Source organism: Raphanus sativus, chromosome 3 (assembly GCF_000801105.2).
Source record: "Raphanus sativus cultivar WK10039 chromosome 3, ASM80110v3, whole genome shotgun sequence".
In the NCBI taxonomy this organism is placed as follows: Eukaryota; Viridiplantae; Streptophyta; class Magnoliopsida; order Brassicales; family Brassicaceae; genus Raphanus; species Raphanus sativus.
In genome coordinates, this window is record NC_079513.1 from 4,698,725 (window position 1) to 4,719,413 (window position 20,689).

Consider the following 20,689-nt stretch of genomic DNA (forward strand, 5'->3'; position numbering starts at 1 on the left):
CACATAAATGGATCTTTAAGTAAAAGAATATATGTGATGATGGAAAAAAATTGTGAGATGCAAATGAGTAGTTACACAAGGGTTCTCACAAAGACCTGAAATTGTTACAAGAAACACATAATCATGTGGTGGAAGAATCAATTTTCAAGTTTCTTTAGTATGACAGGAATTGAAAGCCACTGGAAAATGACAATTATGTCAATAATTCAAAAGAATATAAATTGCAAGAAACAGTAAACCTCATAAGAATTTGGACTGCTAAAAGCATTAAGTGCTAGTTTTTGAGAACATTACGATGAGAGTATATTGAGCATATAAAGAAATACTTTTTGGTTAGGAAGTACCATGATATTGAAAATTTACTGATCTCTCTCATGATTGAAAGATGTGATTTTGTATGAAAAGAATGATAGTTATACTTGTAACTTTTGCAAAAAGCAAAGGAGTAACTTATATGTATATGTATAAGTATGCATAATCTGAAGGTTTAGAAGATTGTCTATAAAAGGAAATTCAGATATGGAGTCCTAGTAGATCAAGATAGAACATTTTCTATGAAAATGATGTTATGGACTATAAGCCTAATGGTCTAAGAGATTATCTGACAATCAAAATGGTTTATTATCACTAAGAATATGCTTATATCAATTCTTAAAAGGAAGATACATATGATAAGAATACATCTCCCAAAGATGATGCTTCTAGAGGAGAATATGATGATGTGCGTGGTTATACTCTTTTTCATTATCATAACTTTAGTCCCATTAGATTTTTTCATGACAAGGATTTAACGAGACAACAATGAACACGCAAATGATAGACACCTAAAGAGGAGTATTATTACTTAAGTTATGAAGATCTATCAATTTTCTAATGTATTTTCAATCAAACTTGGAGAAGAATCAAGGTGTGAACACATTCCATTTGTGAGACAGAATCAAAGGTCTAAAGTTTTCAAATCAAAAGATACCTTCTAGATCAAATTAAAATATGGATTTGATGTTCCAGAGAAAGATCTTCGAGCATACTTTCATGTCCAATTTGAATCAAGTCATTCTAGATGATATAACTCGAGATGTGGCTGTTTTCGTGAGATATGTACAAGCTGTCTCCGAATACCTAATATTGTTTAATATCCTATATATCCCTCGATGTTCCCATCTTACCAGAGCTAGACTGGTGCCTAAAGTTAGATATGGATATAAGATTCGATATCCAAGTGGTTTGAAGTCATTTTGTCCTACAGTTATCAAGACATTCAAGTTTCAGTGAGGAATGTCATGAGAAGTGAACCGGTCTACACCCAAGATTAATGAATTAATTCATCACACTGGAGATTGTCTTATCAGGTATCTCAAATTATGTTCTCATCAGGGGGATTAGATATGCACATCACTCTTTTTTTTAACCATGATTTTTCCACTGAATTTTTCTGATAAGATTTTTAATGAAACAACATCTTATGCGTTTTAGAAAATGTTTTTGTATAATTGACATTTAATGGGGAGTATTATGAACTATTATGTGGATGTCCATATAAGTCCATAAACCCATATTACAGAAGGTTTTAAACCATAATTTTGTATTCTTATATATATATATATCGTTATCTATGGAACAACAAAAAGAACAACCATTTTCCTCTTTTTCTTGATTCACAGCAGCAAACCCACTTTTCACTTTTCCCACTTCTTAATATGTAAATACTATACACGAACTTCCTTTCTAAGCCTCTGGAGTTCTTTACAAATTATTTATCTCTGAATATATATTAAAAGAATGTAATATACTTTTGATCTATCAAATCATATAAATATCAATCATTTACGAGTATAAAACATCGCTACATATATATGTTCAAAATATATTTATTTGTTCATGATTTTGATCCCTCTCAAATCTCCATAAGAGCATCTCCAATGAGGATATCTACCCTTTAAAGTTCTAAACATTCGTATATATGTATGTATATGTAAGTGTGGGATCCACAATTTTGTGGAAAATCCCATCCAAAGTATATTAATTTTTTTTTAAAGAAATTTTGGGTAGGGTATTCCACAGAATTGTGGATCCCACACTTATATACATATATATGGGTGTTTAGAATTCTAATGGATAGATACCCCCATAAAAAATACTCTTATATAAGGAAACATTTATCATTAGCCCTATTGGTTGAAGCTTTAGAAGCATTTATTTTATTTAATAAGTCTTTAGAGTTTATTTTTCCAGTGACATTTTAAAATTTTAACAAAATTTCAAAGTTTTCCTAATTTTTTTTTAAAATCTCACTTTTTAAAGCCAAAAATATGTATGTTTAGAATATTTTCATAATCCTTGTTTTTAATATCATAAATAATTTTAAATATTATTTTTTGTAAAAACTGCAGCCTTGTCAAAACAAATTATACTTCATTAGGGGCAGTGTTGGTCCAGAAGAATCTCACGCCTAAAGAAAATTAACAAAAGTACTGCCCCTTAGAGCTTCTAACCCATCACCTTTAGAAGGTATATAGAAGCCATTGTACCAAAGACACATATTTGATATAACTGCCCCAAACTTTTATGACATTAATTGGCACCTAAAGCTCTTGATTCACGGACTTTAGGTCATGGCCGGCCTTGATTAGGGGTCGACACAAGCCAAGTACTTACCTTTTATTGGTGTACTTGGTTTAACTTGTTTGAGCAATGAAAATTAGGATTTATATTTGATAAGTTAAAAATAAGTACTTTCAAATTACATGTCCTTTCTCACTTGTTATTTGTAAACTATTTGCAAGTTACTTGATAATTATTTCATAATTATTTATTTATTTTAGCTACTTAAAATTTGCACATGAATTTGAAACAAAATTAGTTGTAGTTAGAATTTCAAGTTAAACAATTCTTTTGATTTTATAAAAATATGTTTTGCTTCTTATTTTTTTAAAATCAATATATAATAACATTAAGAAGGAAAGAAAACAAGATTTTATCCACATCCAATATATAAAAGCAAAAGTCTAAAATATTTCTATAAACAATTTACTCTATGATTTATAAAATTTTGTTAAAAATAAAAAAAGGTAATAAGTCACAGGTGTCAAGTTAACAACCTAAGTGGTTCTTTAATTTTTAATATTTGATACTTCTCTTATACTTACAAGTAGTTGAAACAAACCATTTAATATTTGATTTGGTCAAAACAATATTCAAATATACTAGTCAACTACAAACCAAGTAACAAGTAAAGAAGGACTAGCAAGCAATTGTACCCACTTATGCACCACATTTATATGTAAAGCCTTCTTATATATTCTATTAAATTAGAAATATGATCTATTGATATAGGTTTATTCTAATTATTATTCATTTATTTAAAGATAAAAATGTATATATCATTCTTATATAACAAAATATGAAAATTAATTTTTGTAAAATATAAAACAAAAATATATCCGCAATTTAAAGGATACGTCAGAATCTAGTTGGTGCATAAGATGTCGATTACTTTGTTGTTTTCCATTCATCCGTGTTTGTTTTATGTTAACTGAAAAATCATCTTTTCTTTCTTTTTCAATTTTACTATTATCATGCTATCAGTTTAGAAAAAACGATTGGTAGAAAATATTTATTCTTGTAACTAGCCACTACTAGACTATTCACAATATGTTTTTGTCATGATTCAGATAGACTATTATTAAAAAGAAATTCTAGGAGTTTTTTTTTTTTTTGAAAAAGGCTTTACATCAATCAATCAATCAATCAATTTTTTTGGTAAAACGTTAAACAAAATTTTGGTCATATATACTGAGGGTGGTAGCCTTGCCCAGATGTGCCAGAACCCGGGAGGTCTATCCCGTCTTTGTCAGAGGATATGCCAACCATCTCTTCCTTCAACTAACACCATACAATCGACCTTAAACCTTATCATAGTGAACATGGGAGTTCTTTTTGTGATCACCATTTTGCGTTGAGTTTATAAAATCAGATAACTGTTTAAAATTAGATAACTATTTAAGAAATATCATTTTAAATTAGATAGAATAACTTATGAAATGTTATTTTTAGTTTTATCATATGTGTAAAAGTGTAAAAAACTTAAACTACATAAATTCTTGATGCAAAAATAATTTATACTAAATAAAATTTGTAAACAGAAATATTTTTTCACTTAGAATATACAAATCAAAATATATATGTTATAAATTGATATATGGTGTTTTTCACATCATTGTATATATGTTTTCATTTGTTTCAAGTCACTAATTCGTGTCAGTCTAGTCCTTTTTGACCTTTTACAGGTCTGGAGTTGGTAGAAGAAAGAAGAGAAGGTGCATGATGAAAAGATGTCCTTTTGGAGTAATTCTGCGGAGAACACTCAAGTAGAACAGTCCCGAGACTGTTCTCTCTCAAGCGGAACAAGCAGACGGAGTGATCCGGAGATTGTTCCCGACGAATATGGAAACTCCTATTTCGGGAATTAAAGCCATATTACCCTAATCTCTTTTCTTCTGATTGGCGTCTCCATATAAAACGCCATCTATCATTTTATTATTTTCTTACGCTAGTTTTTACAAGAGAACACTGTGATATTGCGATCTGCAACTTGTAAGAGAGAATAATCCATCCTCTCATAGAGAAGATCATCTGAACTCTTTTGTTTCATACTCTGTTCTTATGCAATTTATTCAGGATTTATGTCTTTGATTATCTGCATCATGATCGAGTAGTAGCCTTGCTCGCCTAGGGGTTTTAGGGTGTTGAGACATGAGCTAAACATAGATAAGCGATTCATAAATGTTCTTCATTCATACTGTTCTTACTGCTTTCATTAACCTGATCACTTGATGTTAGATCACTAGTTCATCACCTAGTTAACCGCTTAGGAGATAACTTGACATGTATTGAATGAGCTTAATATTCCTAATCAGCGAAAGTAGATATTAGGTTGGTAAGTGAACTGATCGGATCTGTTCTCTAAAGCTTGCAATCGATCTTCGTCCCAATGACAGTTAGGTGGTGAGATCGATCTGCAAAGCGATCACTGCCACGACAGTGGAGTGTTCCAGCTGAGTGATCCGAGTTTCAGAAAGCACTTCATCGCGCTCGAATAATTGTTTGGCTCCAATTCAACACCCAATGAAATACCCTAGGCTAGCTCTTGTTTAATTGAATCAATCTCGTGTTTTATTTGCTTGTTAACTATCGTCTCTTTCAACTAATTTATTATCTTCTTCTTAGCTTGATTTCGAAACTCATAGAACTAGAGTGTAGACTGTAGACTGGTCATGTGGATTTGAATCTCAAATACTACAATTGCAACTGTTAACTTGGCAGTAGCAAGAATTCATTTTTAGTGTATCATAAATCTAATAAGAAAACAACAGAATTGTCGTAGTACATTAATAAATAGGTCTGGGCATTTTAACCTGGACCCGAAGACCCGACCTGGAACCGACCCGAAAATACCCGAACGTGGAACCGACCCGAAAGTTTATAAGTACCTGTTGGATCCAAAAAATTTCTACCCGAATAGATCCTGACTCGAAAAGAACCGACCCGAATAGACCCGGACCCAAAAAAACCGACCCGACAAGAACCGATTCATACCCGATTTAAAAACATGAATATCCAAAACTAGGTTTTGTTATGTTTTATTTTCTATATTTTATTTTATGATTTAGTTGAATTATTTTTTGTTAACAATCTTTGTTATTATTTTTAAAGTAATATGAAGTTTTAAATGTATAATTTAGAATTCAAAATTTTGTTTTTTAATTTTTAATAGTTTATTTTAAGTTATTTTGAAAAACTTTAGATATACATGACAGATTTTGACTAAATTTGGTGAAATTTGTATAGTTATTTTGTTTTTTTTAGATCCTAAATACTCGAACCCGACCCGGATCCGATACGGACCCGAAAAATTATGGGTATTTAACAAGTATTTTAATTATAGACCCGAACCGATCTGGACCCGAAAAGATCCGAACCTGGACCCGAAAGGAACCGATCCGAACCCGACGCGAAGACCCGAACGCCCAGGCCTTGTAGTAAATATAATTATATTATGTATACTGGACCATGGTTCGATTCCCAAATTCTTAAAAGTTTCTTTCATTATAAAATGACATCTTTTTGTCTAAAGTAACGGTTGGCAACGCGATGCTAATCAAGGTAGATTTTCATGCTACGTATTGAAATTTGAATCAAAATTTGTAATAAATTCTTAATTTAAATATGGTTTTGCACTTATGGTATATTTGGGTATAAAAAGACACTACACAAAATGTTGGAGTCGAAAAATCATTTTCTCATCTACTGAAGGTGGGAGCATTACCCAGATGTGCCAAAACCCGGAGGTCTATCCCGTTCTTTGTCAGAGGAGATGCCAACCATCTCTTCTTTCTACTAACACCATATAATCAACCTTAAACCTTATCATACTCAAAATGGGAGTTCTTTTTGTGATTACCATTTTGCGTTGAGTTTATAAAATAAGAAAATGAGAGTTGTCCTTTGGGAAAGGAGGTGGATAGCAACAAAAGGGAAGAGGCGTCTTCGTTTAGTTCATCTGTTTTGTTTAGAGCCGTGCTCACCTTATCACTTTTGAGGCATTGGCCTCCACATCAGTACATTTTATGGTCCCCATATTCATAAATGATAATACAATTAAAATGATAATATAATCACTGAAAACTACTATCTTTCAATATTTTATTAATACGATCATCTCTGTTTAGTTGTTGTAAAAATTAATTTCTTTTTCCATTTATTTTAAATGTCGAAAACAATATTCCTATATAGAATTTGAGTTTATATAAAAAAATTCAACTGTAATCAAAATACAACGTTTGCCATTAATTATCATAAGATTATTTTTATTAAAATAATGTCAAAATTTAAGATAATAAGAACAAAATTTATTTTCTGATTCATATTAAAAGTTTAATAATTTGATTTGATATAAAATTTGCCTGAGGTTCCTCGTAGCTTTTGCACGGCGCTGGTTTTGTTGATAAACTGATTGCTAGGTTACGTTAATACTTAATAGTAATGTTTCAATTGAATTTGTAACTTCGCTGCTATCCTTTTTGGATTCACCCAGTAGTGGATGTAGAAAATATTTTGAATGGAGACATGAAAATAATTTTACTTGATAATTTGAGAAAAATACCTTATCTATATTATTATTTGATAAGTGAATTTGTCGATTTGTCATATTTTCCATGATTTTAAGATATACTATTATTTAAATTTTGTTTTTAACATATATATTTATCATGGTGTTTAAGATAATTAATTTGCTGATTTGTCATATTTTCAGTGATTTTAAGACATTCATTAATTTTATTAATTAATATTATTATTTAAATTTTAATGACTATTTTTTTCTCCTTTAGTATTAGTTTATTAACTAATAACAATTGGTTATCATTGGTTCAACTAGTAAGCACAGCATATTTTGTTGGCACAAGCAACAATATCCGCATGAGAAAATCGTCTGGTAACACACTTATTCTGTCTTCTACCTCAAAACCTTTGAGGTTTCTTTTCGGGAATCGTCGGGATGTTTGTTCTAACAGTTCTGGAATCCCTTTTTCTAATAGTATATAAATCAAATATCCCGCATGTGCAACTCAACATGAATTGGGCTGAAACATAATAAAAGCTTCCCTAACATATTTACCCGTGAAACTAAACCAGCAACGCTTTATAGGCTGTCATTAGGGCTTAGGTTTAATTAGGATACAATTACCGCAATCACATAAATCAAAATAATTAGTGTTATTTATTTATAACTGTTTTAAGATTAATAAATGTAAACAATCATTTTATATTCTATAGTGAAAGTCCCCTTGGTCCAATGTTTAAGAACTCTCTCATAAAATGTTAGCGCATGATTAACCTACAAATCCTTTAAGGTCTCTTAATGATTATTTTAGTGATTAAATGTTGATAAGAACTTTAGTTTAAAAACACCTAGGTTATGTGCTCCAATGCTAGGTTTTTTATTAAACTTTGTTTTACAAAAGAAGACAGCTTCTTTCTCATACGATTATTACTCAACGTATCAACAATAACCTATCAATACCAAACTCAGAAAATACGAACACCAAATGAAATAGAAACAGAACAGACCTTCCCACTCACGCACATGTTTTAGAAAAGAGACAGAACACTGAAAACACATGGCCTAATGATGAAGCTTCATGATAGAGACAAAATGCATAGAACAACTTACATAGCATCTAATCCACATAATAGATTTAGAGCCGAGAATCCATGTTCTTTCCCTAAACATTAAAATTGACAGTAAAGAGCAAAAGAACGCACAAATCATATTCATTTCCTTACATGTCTACACAGATGTTCGATCTAAACTCAAAAGACGCCTTGTTCATGAACCATATCTCAAAAGGTGAGAAAGAAGATGAAGGGGAGAAGAAGACAATACCTTGATCAAATGGGAAGATGAAAAACTTGCAGCAACCACAATAACAGCAGTGTTACCCTCAAACCCATCCATCTCAGTCAAGAGCTGATTAAGCGTCTGCTCTCTTTCACAATACCTTTCATCTCAGTTAAGAGCCGATGAATCAAAAATGGGGACCATGAGAATTGTTGTTACTGTTGTTTCTGTTATCTTCTTCATTCATCACACTACTCCAGTTAAAGTGCAGTCAAATAGCTAGTGACACAGGACATAAGCAATGACCACAAGTAACTAGATTATTACCACACAGATATCAATATATATATATATATATATATATATATTTTTTTTTTTTTTGATATCAATATATTACAGATTGGTAATCAGACCGTTAAGCAAAAAAAAAAAAAAAACAGTTTTTAGTGTAGAAGTGTTGCAGACCTGACTAGTAATGCCGGTTTCAAGCATCCAATCAACCGGAATCTGGAAACACTTGAACTTTGTTGCAGCTGATTCCTTCATTCTCGACAGACTATAAACACCATGCTCTAACCTTTGAAACCCCACAAAAAATATCTGATTACTTCTCTTGAATTTTGAATACAAATACAGAAAAGGTTTGATTTTTATTATACTTTTCGAACAGAGCTTGCATTTTCTTGAGAGCAGAGCCAGAAGGTTGACGAGGGAATAGCAACCTCACGCACGCTCAGGGAAGAAGCTCTAACTAATTAATCTTGCCGGAGTCGTGTATCTTCGCCGTGAAGGACGGACGTAGAATCTCTGTGTGGTGAATCTCCGGGACGTAATATAGTGGTTTTGAGCTGTAGTCGACCAATTCATCCACTTAGCCATGGGGGTAAGTATCTGGATTTTGATTTAAGTTTATTGCTGCTCTAGGGTTTAGATTGTTTCGACTTCGAAGGAGTTGTTGTGTACAAACAAGCCTTGATTGTATTGCTCTGATGCAGGTCGATCCATTCAAACTACGGAGACGTCGGAAACGGAGAACGAAATGTTTGAAATACAAACCTCTCCTCTACCAAATCATTTTTGGACACCTGTCTCTTAGAGACGTTCTCCTTGCTTTAAGAGCCGTGTCTTCGGTAAAATCTATTTTTTTATTATTTTTAAATCCTATTTAGGCTAAGAAACATGCATAAAAATCTGCGTTAATGAAGCTCTTACAACATATTTATAGATAGATACTTTAATTGTATTTTAAGTGGATCTCTAAAAAAGAAACGAGAGAAAGACAATCCATCATATCTCCACTTCTCCTCTAACCAATGTCTGTATGATACATACCACTAAGATACATGACTTTATTATCTTAATTAAGCAACAACTTCTTTTTTTTTTTTTAATTTTAATGCTATTTAATGTTAAGATATGGACTAAGATATATCTATAAACATGCTCTTAGTGCAGCTCAATGAAGAGTTTTCTTCTAAGTTTTTAATATATATATATATATATATATATATATATATATATTTTATATTTAATTTCGAATTTTTAAAAACTACAAATTCAACTAAAATATTTAAAACGATCTCTCATCAGATACTCTAATACGTATTTACATCTAAAATGGACTAGATTATAAGCGAATTTCAAAAATATAATCTACAATATTCGTATTCCGAAGCAACTGAAGTTGAACTTTTTATCTGAAAAACTTCCAAATTCAAAATTATTTATCATACCGAAGAATAATTAGGCATATTCAGATATGTTTGCAGTTGAATCATATTTTTAATATCTTCTTTTAATGCAAATAATGAAGTGATTTGATATCTACGAGAAGTAAACTTGATGAAGTTTTATTAGTGACACAATTCTGTTAAAAAAGTTGAATTTGAAAAGAGTGCGATAAGAAAAAAACTATATTTTTGTATTGGTTAAGGAAACATAATTTTGTAGAAGTAAAACTAAATATCAATATCGTTCTCCGGAGAATTAACCTTTTTTGGTTGTTAACAATCAAAATGGTAGTCCTATACTTATGATTGATGTGGTGAATACTTCTCAAATTCGATAAAGTATGTCATCTTTACAGACAAATCACAAATCGTGGATAGAAGATATGAGTGTTTCTTACATAGCTGCACATGTGAGTAGACTTAAGCTTTGGTTTGGATTTTTATTTTCATTTTATCTCTTTGGATTCTAGATCAGTTTTAGTTTCGTTATTTTGGTTTTCTTTCTAATAATAAGGTTGAAAATTGATTAATATCTGACTTTTTCTGATCCAGTTAAGTTCTAGTTCAATTTTTGTTGTTCGTATAATTCGGTTAAAAATTAGATAATTCAACACTTTGAATTAAAAATTTAGAATTTAAATATTTTTAATAAAGTTATTTAGATAATTTAGTTTATAAATAATAAATTTAAGAGATATGATTATTTTAAAATTAGATATATATTATTTCACATATATAAATTATAATTTAAATTTCATGTATCCATTAGGTTCAGTTCAGATTCATTTTTATTTTTTTTGGTTCTATATATAAGATTTGTTTCAATAATTCATGGTATCTGAACCCAATAAAACCTCAATTTTTAGCTCGGTTTTGTCCCTTGATCTTAGGTATATATGCACAAGGTTACATGTGGATGTGCTAAAATGAGATGTCTCATAATTACTCAACTATTAAAATGAATACTCACATACATTTTGTAGGAAGTCTAGGATGGCTTCTGGATGTTCTAGTATATCTCCTGGATTTCATAAAGGTTGAACCAATTTAAAGGAGTTAAAAATTTTCCTTAAATAATGTCGGTTTGACCCATTTTAAGAAACTGTGACATACCTTGAGTTTTTCTTGATCATTTCTCTTGATCTTGAATAAATTGATCCGAATTTGTGAAGGCCGCTTTATGTCTAGGCCGTAATCCACTTCAACAAGCTGATATTCATAGATGAACGTGTTGCAAAACCTCCGCTTTGTAAACTCCATATCTTTCTGGGCCATGAAAGATTGATGATGATTCCAATTTTTCTTGGAACATTTTTTACTTTCGAATTCATGAAAATTGGTTTCATGGTGAAAGTCATCATGGTTGATTAGATATAGCTGTTTTAGTGCACATGTGTCCTGATCGATTCTTCGGTTATTTGATCGGTGAATAATAGAATGAGGAAAAATCATTTCCCTGATGTCTACAATGGTATCTACAAGATTATTAGTAGGTTTATCTTTCTAGGGTAACCAAAACACTAGTAACTATTGGAGCTACTGATAACCAAGTAGTGTTCAGCAGATAGTGTTAACAAAGTTACTGTTCACAGAGTTAATATTTACTTTAACAATATCCTTCTTCCAGAATCTTTTTGAAGTCTCTTGAAACAAATCTCTAGAAACATAAAGAATTATAATAACAACTCTAAAAACACAAAGAATTATAAGAATAATTGTTTTTATTAGCTTTAAAAAAGTTTCAAAACTAAAGCTCTCAGTATTTCACTTAGATTTTATGATTTTCTCTCTTAGATCATATATAACACCTGAAAGACATTCTAAATAAAATTTTATTTTTCCCACACCTGAAAGGCATGAGATTTCAACATGGAGAAAAAATAATCCACCTTATGGAAAGGAAAAGATTGGTGAGCTCCAGAAGGCTCTAGAAGAGGTACAAACGGATCCTACGAGAACTCAGGAAGATATCTTGGATATTACCAGGAAATTACAAGAGGCATACAAAGACGAAGAAGAATACTGGCAACAAAAGAGTAGGAATACGTGGAACACAGCAGGAGATCTGAACACAAAATTCTATCATGGACTAACTAAACAACGGCGTACTAGAAATAGAATTGTTGGTCTCTATGATGACAATGGCAATTGGGTAGTCAAGGATCAAGGCCTGGAAAAAGTCGCAGTAGACTACTTTGATGAGTTGTTCCAAACAACTTCACCATCTGAGTTTGGAGGTTTTTTGGAGGAGATAGTTCCAACCATTACTCCTCAAATGAATCAGAGGTTAATCAAACCAGCAACGGAGGAAGAGGTGCGACAGGCTTTATTTATGATGCACCCAGAGAAAACTCTGGGACCGGATGGGATGACGGCCCTGTTCTTTCAACACTCGTGGCACATAATTAAAAAGGAATTATTGGAGTTAGTAAATGATTTCATTACTTCTGCTGAGCTGGACACAAGATTAAATATGACAAATATTTGTCTCATCCCAAAGACGGAGAGGCCAACAAGGATGAAAGAATTAAGGCCCATCAGCCTGTGTAATGTAGGATACAAGATTATCTCGAAGGTCTTATGTCAGAGGTTAAAAGCGTGTCTCCCATCACTTATCTCGGAAACTCAGTCCGCTTTTGTGGCCGGAAGACTGATTTCTGACAACATACTTATTGCCCAGGAAATGTTCCATGGTTTGAGAACAAACAAGGCTTGCCAAAACAAGTTCATGGCTATTAAAACAGACATGAGCAAGGCTTATGATAGAGTGGAGTGGATCTTTATTCAAGAGGTACTAACAAAAATGGGATTTGATCATCATTGGATTAAACTTATAATGGAATGCATCTCTTCGGTTCAATACAAAGTATTACTAAATGGTCAGCCGAAAGGACACATTGTACCCCAGAGAGACCTGCGCCAAGGAGACCCCTTGAGTGTATCTTGTGAGAATAGTATACCCCTTGAGTATATCTTGTGAGACCCCAGACACATGAAGCTTATAATTGTATTCAGATTTGATTTGATTAATAACAAGTTCTGGCTTTTGGGAGAATAGTATTCTCTATCTTTTATATTGATTTGATTAGATTCATCAAAACAATAAGCATGCCCAAGGCGAAGATTCCCTAGAATCCTTTGGTTGAACTGACAGGTGACAAGCATGGTTCTATAATCCTTTGGTTAAGATGTTTATCGTTGCTTCCGCTATATCATATAAACTCACGCTTTTTTTTGAATATATGCAAAATTTACTCAAAAAAATACACAGTGTTTGCATCAAGTGCTACAAAGATCAGACTGGAAATTAAAAAAAAAAACGGCCCCATTGTCCTTTCTTGTATTAGCGTTGCGAAAGCCACACTCTCTCTCAAGCTTGCAGCGTAAGTGGGACCCACTCTTCTTACTGACTAGACTCCTTCGTGGATGTGTTATGAAATTCCTAAGTGTTTTAAAGTTAAATCAGTTAAAATCTATTCTCTATGGGTTTTATGTAAAAGATTTTCTCTGTTGTCATATATATCCTCTTGATCTGGCTTCATATGTGTTTGTTATGTCTCAAATTTTGTAGTCTCTGGCCATTTTTATAAGAAGAAGCATCCATCGATCGCATTCCGCTAGCAACTAAAACCAAATTGCGAGTAAGGATTTGCAAGAGAACAGCATCCCTAGCAAGGAAATATCTACGGTTTTATTTTTATCCCTCGCCAATCTGGTTATTTCTTGTAGTGGGAGATCCATGAAAAACTCTTTAGTCATGAGTTGAAGCTTGCCATGAAAACAAAAGTTACATAATCTATACTAATAACTTTGAATGTCGCCAATGTTCGGGGTAGCAACAACACTTGAAATCATGGCCGCCACAATACAACAACGACAATAACTTGGGATGTCGATAATACACATCACAACACCAGCAGTACTCACCACAGCCTTACCAAGGTGTTCATGGCCACAATGCATGTCGTGCTCTCAGCTTCATCTCCCAAGTGCCTACGGGAACTTGAACCAGTGTTCTGTCTTATCCTATGCCTCATTGCAATTTCGATAGATTTCGGATTGAGACTATCCTAATGTTTGAAATTTAAAATCTATTAAAACGTAAACACCCCTCTATGTAAAGTAGACTATGGGCATTCATAATAGGAATCTCTACCATGAATGTCTTTCAAAGACTCATGTAATGAAGTCTCAAATGAATTTTTTTTAGCATGAGTTTCTTAATCTGTTGAGAAATCCATTAACTATATATTATTATTTTTTGGTAAGACATTAATGATAAAGAATTTGGTGAGAGACTCATGATAAAGACTTCTATTGGGGATGACGTCAGTATTTTTGGTCAGTTTTTAGCTTCTTTTAGAAAGATATTTTGGCAAATTCATATATTGATTATAATCCTATCTGAACTGAATCTGGAAGAAACTGAATCGAACCTAACCTAAAAATTAGTAAGATCTAAATGAGACTTGTGAACATAAAAGTAAAAACCATAAAATTCAAAAAAACCAAACTGAATCTAAACGAGACACCGAACCAAATGCCCAGACCTAGAGGAGACTATTTCACTAACAAAAAGCTTAGAAACCAATGATAGAATACTAAGCTTGAAAGATATGCATCAAAACGAGTATTTATTAAGGTATAACCAGATAACATATTTATCTAATTACTTGTTAATTCCAACAGAACTAACTACAAACACAGAAAATAACACAAATTAAGGAAAAATCGTCTAATACTGGAGACACACATCTTGTATACAATAAAGCATCGGAAAAGTTAAGGCTATCATAATTGATGAAAGGAGGAAGTTTGCTAGTTTAGTAATCAACTAGTTCCTTTTTTAGTAATCAACTAGTTTGGATAAAAGAGAGTTATGAAACAAAACAAACGAAAGGTCTTTGCATTCCTTTAATATCGAATAAAGGACAAGTCTCAAATGACATTAATATAATACAAGAAAAAAAGGTTAAAATCAGCAAGTCCACGAAGCAGATCTCTTGATAACAGGATTCATCTGTTTGTCTTCTTCAAGAGAGATCATTCCAATATGTGAAGGATCTTCAAGCATCATCTTAGCAACCAAGTAACCTGCGATTGACCAAGTCTGGTATTTTCTTGCTTGTTTTCCAACGTACCTTCCTAGCTTACCGTCGTAGTACTCTGGCCAGCAATCTCTGTGAAGCCGTGACTCAATTAGGTCGATGGCTCGTCTGGCTATTTGAGGCCGACCGGTCTTGATGCACGCCGCTGTCAGCATCCACAGCAAAACTGCACAAAAGAAAAACAAAGCCTGGTTATAAGCTTATAGATACTCATATGACATTTTTAGTTTAGACCAAAGAATGTTAACCAGGCCAAGATCCGCCATTGTGGTAGCTCCAACGAGTGTTCTTAGGATCACAACCGGTGACAATCCGCCACTCATGGCTCTCGATGCAAGGGTAGCATATCTTGAGCGGCATCTCACCAACTAGCTCCTCCCAACGGTGCTCAAGAAGGTCCATAATGGCCATTGACTGATCCGGAGTGGCCAGAGAAGAGAGGATGGCCACACAGTTTCCTAATGAAAACCACCTGAAGTCCATACGGGCCGGGCTTACATTCCCGACAAAGTACCCTCCACGGAGAGGCATGAAGTCGAAAACCCAGTCCGGTATCGAGTCCGGCATCACGTTAAACTTGTTCACCGCCGTGTGTGAGTACTCCTCCGTCTTGTACCTTCACAAAAGTTTTATCATTTTAGTCACATTAATACCATATATTATACGAATAATGCATATTCATTTTGATTACCTGTAGATATCGTTGAGTTGCTGAAAGTCGAGCCAGAAGTAATTACGCATGTGGAAACTCAAGGCGTGAAGTCTCTTCACAATCTTCTCTATGAACTCTCTACCTTCCTCGTCATGTTTCAGCATCGATAATGCACTTTTCAGCGCCATGAAAAACAGAGCTTGAATCTCAATGGGGTACCCATAAACACCCTACAAATCAATATTTGATAAGAATCATCATGGATTTATGATTATTGATTTCTTTCTTACCATTCTCCTATCAACCATGGAACAACCGTCAGCACAAAGCAGCGTAGGGAAAGTATCGAACCCTTCAGACAAGCAGAGTGAGAGTATAAGCCTTATTCCCCTCTGACACTCTGGTGTTTCAGACAGAGTCAAATCTCCTGTGGATTTTGTGTAAGCACGGAGAAGTATGATCCACCAAAACCCTGAATCAACCGGTGCTACTCTTCCTATAGCAGTTTCTCCAAAATCTGCAGCGATTGTATCGGTTTTACGGACTGGATCATGAAGCACCTTGAAGCTCGCTGGCATAACTCCTTCCCCAAGCTTGAACCGGTCCACCCGCTTCTCCCAACCTTGAAGCTGAAGTGTCTTGAGCAAGAAGTTTTTCACTATATCTGGCTCTCCGTTCATCAGAAACGCCAGTGCACTCGGTACAAAGTCTCGTACAAACACCTACACACAAACCAAAATTATAAAATTAATGTGACCTTTATTTTTATCAATCAAAAACCTATGAAAAACTAAAAATAATGCAAAGATCATTTTAAACTATACGTTAATTATTTAAAAGTAAAGATGTAGCCTTTATCTCATTTCGTATAATTATTTCACAAGTTTCTGTCTCATATCTTTGCAAATATAATGTTTTTTTTTTTGTTTTGGTTATTAGTTATTACCTGGTCGTAGTTCAAGACCTCCTCAGAGGCATGGTCATAAGCCGCAATGGTACCAACGGGTTGACCACGAAAGAACACCATTGACCTTCTCAGAGCTTCCCAGGCCTCTGCAACCATTGGGTGAGGCTCGAACGAGTTCCTAACATAAGAGAGAGGTGTGTCCACAAACGACCTGCTTCCAGGAGAATGAGCCATGTCGAGCTCATGTCTTGAGTAGCCAGTGGATAACTCGCTCATCGACCTCTCATCGAACGATCTCTTCCTTTCGATCTTGAGCCTCGGCTTGTCCAAAGCTCGAGTCAGATCGAAATCATCGATCTCGGATAAAGAACACTGTGATTCCAATGGTTCTTTGGGACATTCCATTTCTTTGGTTTTAACGGACAGGACAAGATCTACGATGGTTCAGAGACAAGAATCAGTTACTTGATGATTAAACATGAAACAGAGATTTGCTTAGTTTAGTAACAGTAATTGACTTTGAATCTAGCTGTCTTTTTCTTTTTCTTTGTTCAGAATAATACTTTATCCAAACAATTAAAGGAACAAATATATGACCCAAAATAAAAAAGAATTATCTAATAGTAATCCAAAATAGTGAGTATCAATACATTTATTTCATATTTAATTTAATTAGAAAAATTATGGTAATAAATGAAAGAGATCAAGATCCATGAGAATATTATTAGAGTCAACTTCAGGGGAAGGTACAAAGAACAGATCTCGAGAAGAGAAATCAGATCTACAATTTCAAGACAAGATTGGTAGGTAAAGACGCAGATACATACATGTTGTATAACATAAGTGAGTGAGATATAAGGAAATCGAACCTAGGGAGACGAGGATAATTTGTAGCGGCGGTGGTTAAAACGATCGCCGGCGATGACGCCGGAGACTGGGAGAGAAGGGGACACAAGTGAGTGGAAAAAGGGGAAAAAAGAGTCATGAAGAGTGAAGCTGCTATTTTATAGAGAGAGAGAGAGAGGGAAGAAAACAAAACGGGTCTTGTCAAGACAGAGACCGAAACACCAACACGGGTCTGGTAAGAAAAATGCCGACGAAAGAAACAGGGTTTACCGGTTATGACCGGTTGCTTTCTGGTCTACGTGGATTAAACGGCGACGTACAGAGGCGTACTACTGAATCTCATGGTCTGATTTGGCACATTGGACTTTTCACTTGGGATACACGATTTATCGGTTTCCCGTCCCCTTTTTCTTAAGTTTTTAAAATAATTTTCAATCACATAAAGCAAACCCCAATGTATGGACTGGTAGTGGTAGGTGGACAATATTTATTTAATTTTTCTTAAGCTTGTTAGTCGGTTAGGTGGACACTATAATAACATTTTTAGAAAAGAATATCATATTCATTTAAGAGAAATTACCAAAAATACCATTTTCATAGTACTACTTTTCATGTTTACACTAACTACTTTTACCACTATTTTTTATGAAGGATTTAAAATTGAAGGTTTAGGATTTAGGGTTTAGATTTAATGTTTTAGGGTTTAAGGTATATAGTTTAGGGTTTAGAGTTGAGGATTTAGGGATTAAAGTTGAGGATTTAGGGTTTATAGTTTAGACTTTAGGGTTTAGGGTTTAGGATATTGAATTTAGGGTATATAGTTTAGGGTTTAGGGTTTAGGGTTTAGAGTTGAAGATTTTGTGTTTTTTTTTTCTTTTTTTTTTTTTGGCAACGTGAAGATTTTGTGTTTAGAGTTTAGAACTGGAGGTTTAGGATTTAGAATTTGGGATTAGAATTTTAAAAACCATATAAAAATAAAGATATAAGAGTTTTCACCATTTTAATAAATAAAGTATTTTTGAAAATGTGTCTTTAGTTTTATAAAAATATATTTAAATTTTGTTTTTGTTTAGTTTTATCTTTTCTATAAATTATAACATATTTTCTTAAATTGGAAATGAGTAAATAATTTTTGAACATGATAAAATTTAAATAAAATTAGATACTTACGCTGCTAAATAACTAATTTATTAAAACAAAAAATTTACAACATGTCTGAGATATATGACATGTGTAGAACTTATAATGAAAATAATAACTGTTAACATTTGAAAAATGAACATTAATCTTGTAACATGTAATTCTAACTTTTTATACTTTTGTTAAAAACCGTGTAAAGAAACTGTTACCTTTTTCCAAGTTTATGAATTTTTTTTTTCAAAATCTTTGTATTTTTTTTACTTTGGTAAGACATAATTTAATTCTTTTATTTTTAGTTCAAAATTTTGGAAACTAAAAATTTTTATGTTGAGTTTCCAAGTATGAATTGTTTTTATGTTATTTTATTTTTAATTTATTGATTTTCATTTTTATTCTGAAAAATTCATTCTCCTAAAATCTATTGTGAAAAATAAAACTTGCGGAACTCTGAACAGTGAACAGCGCATCTATAATAGTTGGCTTGGCCTAAATCAAACTAACAACAATTATTTATTTGCTTCTTTGCTATTCGTTGCATTCTGATTCTTTCAAACTGTTCCTCCAACTCTCAGTTTCTGATTTTGATGCAGCTATATGAGTGCACAAACGCTAGATGAGTATACCGATGACACAAAAGGATTAGATTAACATCTAGTAACCAAAGAAAAACGTTCTTTAAACCTGTATTATCATAATATCCTAAAGTAAAAACCTATGATAAATGATGTCTGTTTCTACAATTAGACAATCATCCTAATCAGTTGATTGGGGTAAGCGTTTTAAAGCTGAAACTCTTCTTTTCAAAATACGTTAGAGCTTGTGTTAAAGCAAAGGTGTGTACACACTTGTCCACTCAAGGCCTGAAAAAAGAAGTGGGACGTCACGACTTTACCATTGCAACTCCCCCGTCCTTCACCTCCGAATAGGGATATGCTCCATAGAAGGAAGATGACAAATGAATATCTGTTCAGTTGTATGTGAATAACTGCAGACTCTATGTACTCGGGCAAAGCTAAAGAGTTTCAACGTTACAATAATTCATTCATTTACACACAACTCAATATAACATCCCAAAAATTTGTTTTTCTCATACATTGTCATATCTATAAGACCACAGCCAGCCTTTATTATAAACAATAATACTGTACAGTAGAGTATTGTGATTAAAGAAATCTTATTTTATAAAGCTACAGATTTAACGTAACATACCGAATTATAGTTTTTAACAGCTTTCGGTGTTAGGCTAATTGGAAAAGAAACCATGCATCCCGAGATATTATTATTTTCCCCCGTATCTACACAGTCCTGCTTTTCAGATTGGAATGATGAAGTAGAAAAATGAATTTTATATATGAGTTACACACATAGAGAGAGGATAAAATCAAAATGAAAAAAAAGAAAGAAACTAAACTTACACTTCCATTTGCTTGGATCTGAGAATTTGTATGTCTAGAGTAATGTTTCTTCTTAGCAGGAGAAAGATCTTCCTCGTCTCGAAGTTCATTAACATCAAACTCATTTCCAGACTTTTGATCTTTAACTACCCTGACGCAAATGACCACTGGCCGACCTGTTTCCATCATTTCCTCTCCTCCTCCACTTCTCAGCATAATCATCGTCATCATTTTCGTACTCATCATCCCATGCTCCTCCTTGTAATTGTTCTGCTTGCAGCTAAATTACTCAAACAATGATCATGATTATAAATATTAAGTTACCTTGCCAATTTGGTTTTCCCACGATCAGAGAGATGTTGTCTATTTGTTAGTTCAGATGTTGCTATTGGATCAAAGTCCAGGAAAAATTCTCTGTTCAAACAAAGCAAAATCACTTGAGAATCAAGGTCCTAAGAAGAATGATGTTGCCATAAGACTTGAGAAGGTCTGCTGCTCCCCTTGCAGCCACTAG

At 33.1% G+C, this 20,689-nt stretch overlaps 1 protein-coding gene, 2 long non-coding RNA genes and 2 other non-coding genes across 5 annotated transcripts; 1 reads left to right on the forward strand and 4 right to left on the reverse strand.

Moving 5' to 3' along the window:
- Positions 1 to 3,771: 3,771 nt before the first annotated feature.
- Positions 3,772 to 3,889, reverse strand: LOC130510288 (U6atac minor spliceosomal RNA). The gene has a single exon (XR_008943966.1). It is a non-coding gene; the product is annotated as a U6atac minor spliceosomal RNA (small nuclear RNA).
- A 2,397-nt stretch (positions 3,890 to 6,286) lies between these two features.
- On the reverse strand, positions 6,287 to 6,403 carry LOC130510291 (U6atac minor spliceosomal RNA). Its single transcript, XR_008943968.1, has one exon. It is a non-coding gene; the product is annotated as a U6atac minor spliceosomal RNA (small nuclear RNA).
- A 1,656-nt stretch (positions 6,404 to 8,059) lies between these two features.
- LOC108847203 (uncharacterized) lies at positions 8,060 to 9,197 on the reverse strand. Its single transcript, XR_001948901.2, has 3 exons — positions 9,058 to 9,197; positions 8,864 to 8,975; positions 8,060 to 8,677 (listed from the first exon to the last, which is right to left on the reverse strand). It is a non-coding gene; the product is annotated as an uncharacterized LOC108847203 (long non-coding RNA).
- Positions 9,142 to 9,453, forward strand: LOC130509124 (uncharacterized). The gene is made up of 2 exons (XR_008943282.1): positions 9,142 to 9,281; positions 9,394 to 9,453. It is a non-coding gene; the product is annotated as an uncharacterized LOC130509124 (long non-coding RNA).
- Positions 9,454 to 15,005: 5,552 nt separating this feature from the next.
- LOC108847730 (alkaline/neutral invertase CINV2) lies at positions 15,006 to 17,825 on the reverse strand. The gene is made up of 6 exons (XM_018621055.2): positions 17,665 to 17,825; positions 16,835 to 17,229; positions 16,179 to 16,610; positions 15,928 to 16,118; positions 15,485 to 15,852; positions 15,006 to 15,402 (listed from the first exon to the last, which is right to left on the reverse strand). The coding sequence occupies exons 2-6, from the start codon at positions 17,198 to 17,200 to the stop codon at positions 15,107 to 15,109; spliced, it is 1,653 nt and encodes a 550-aa protein (XP_018476557.1). The 5' UTR covers positions 17,201 to 17,229; positions 17,665 to 17,825; the 3' UTR covers positions 15,006 to 15,106.
- Between the last annotated feature and the right edge of the window lie 2,864 nt (positions 17,826 to 20,689).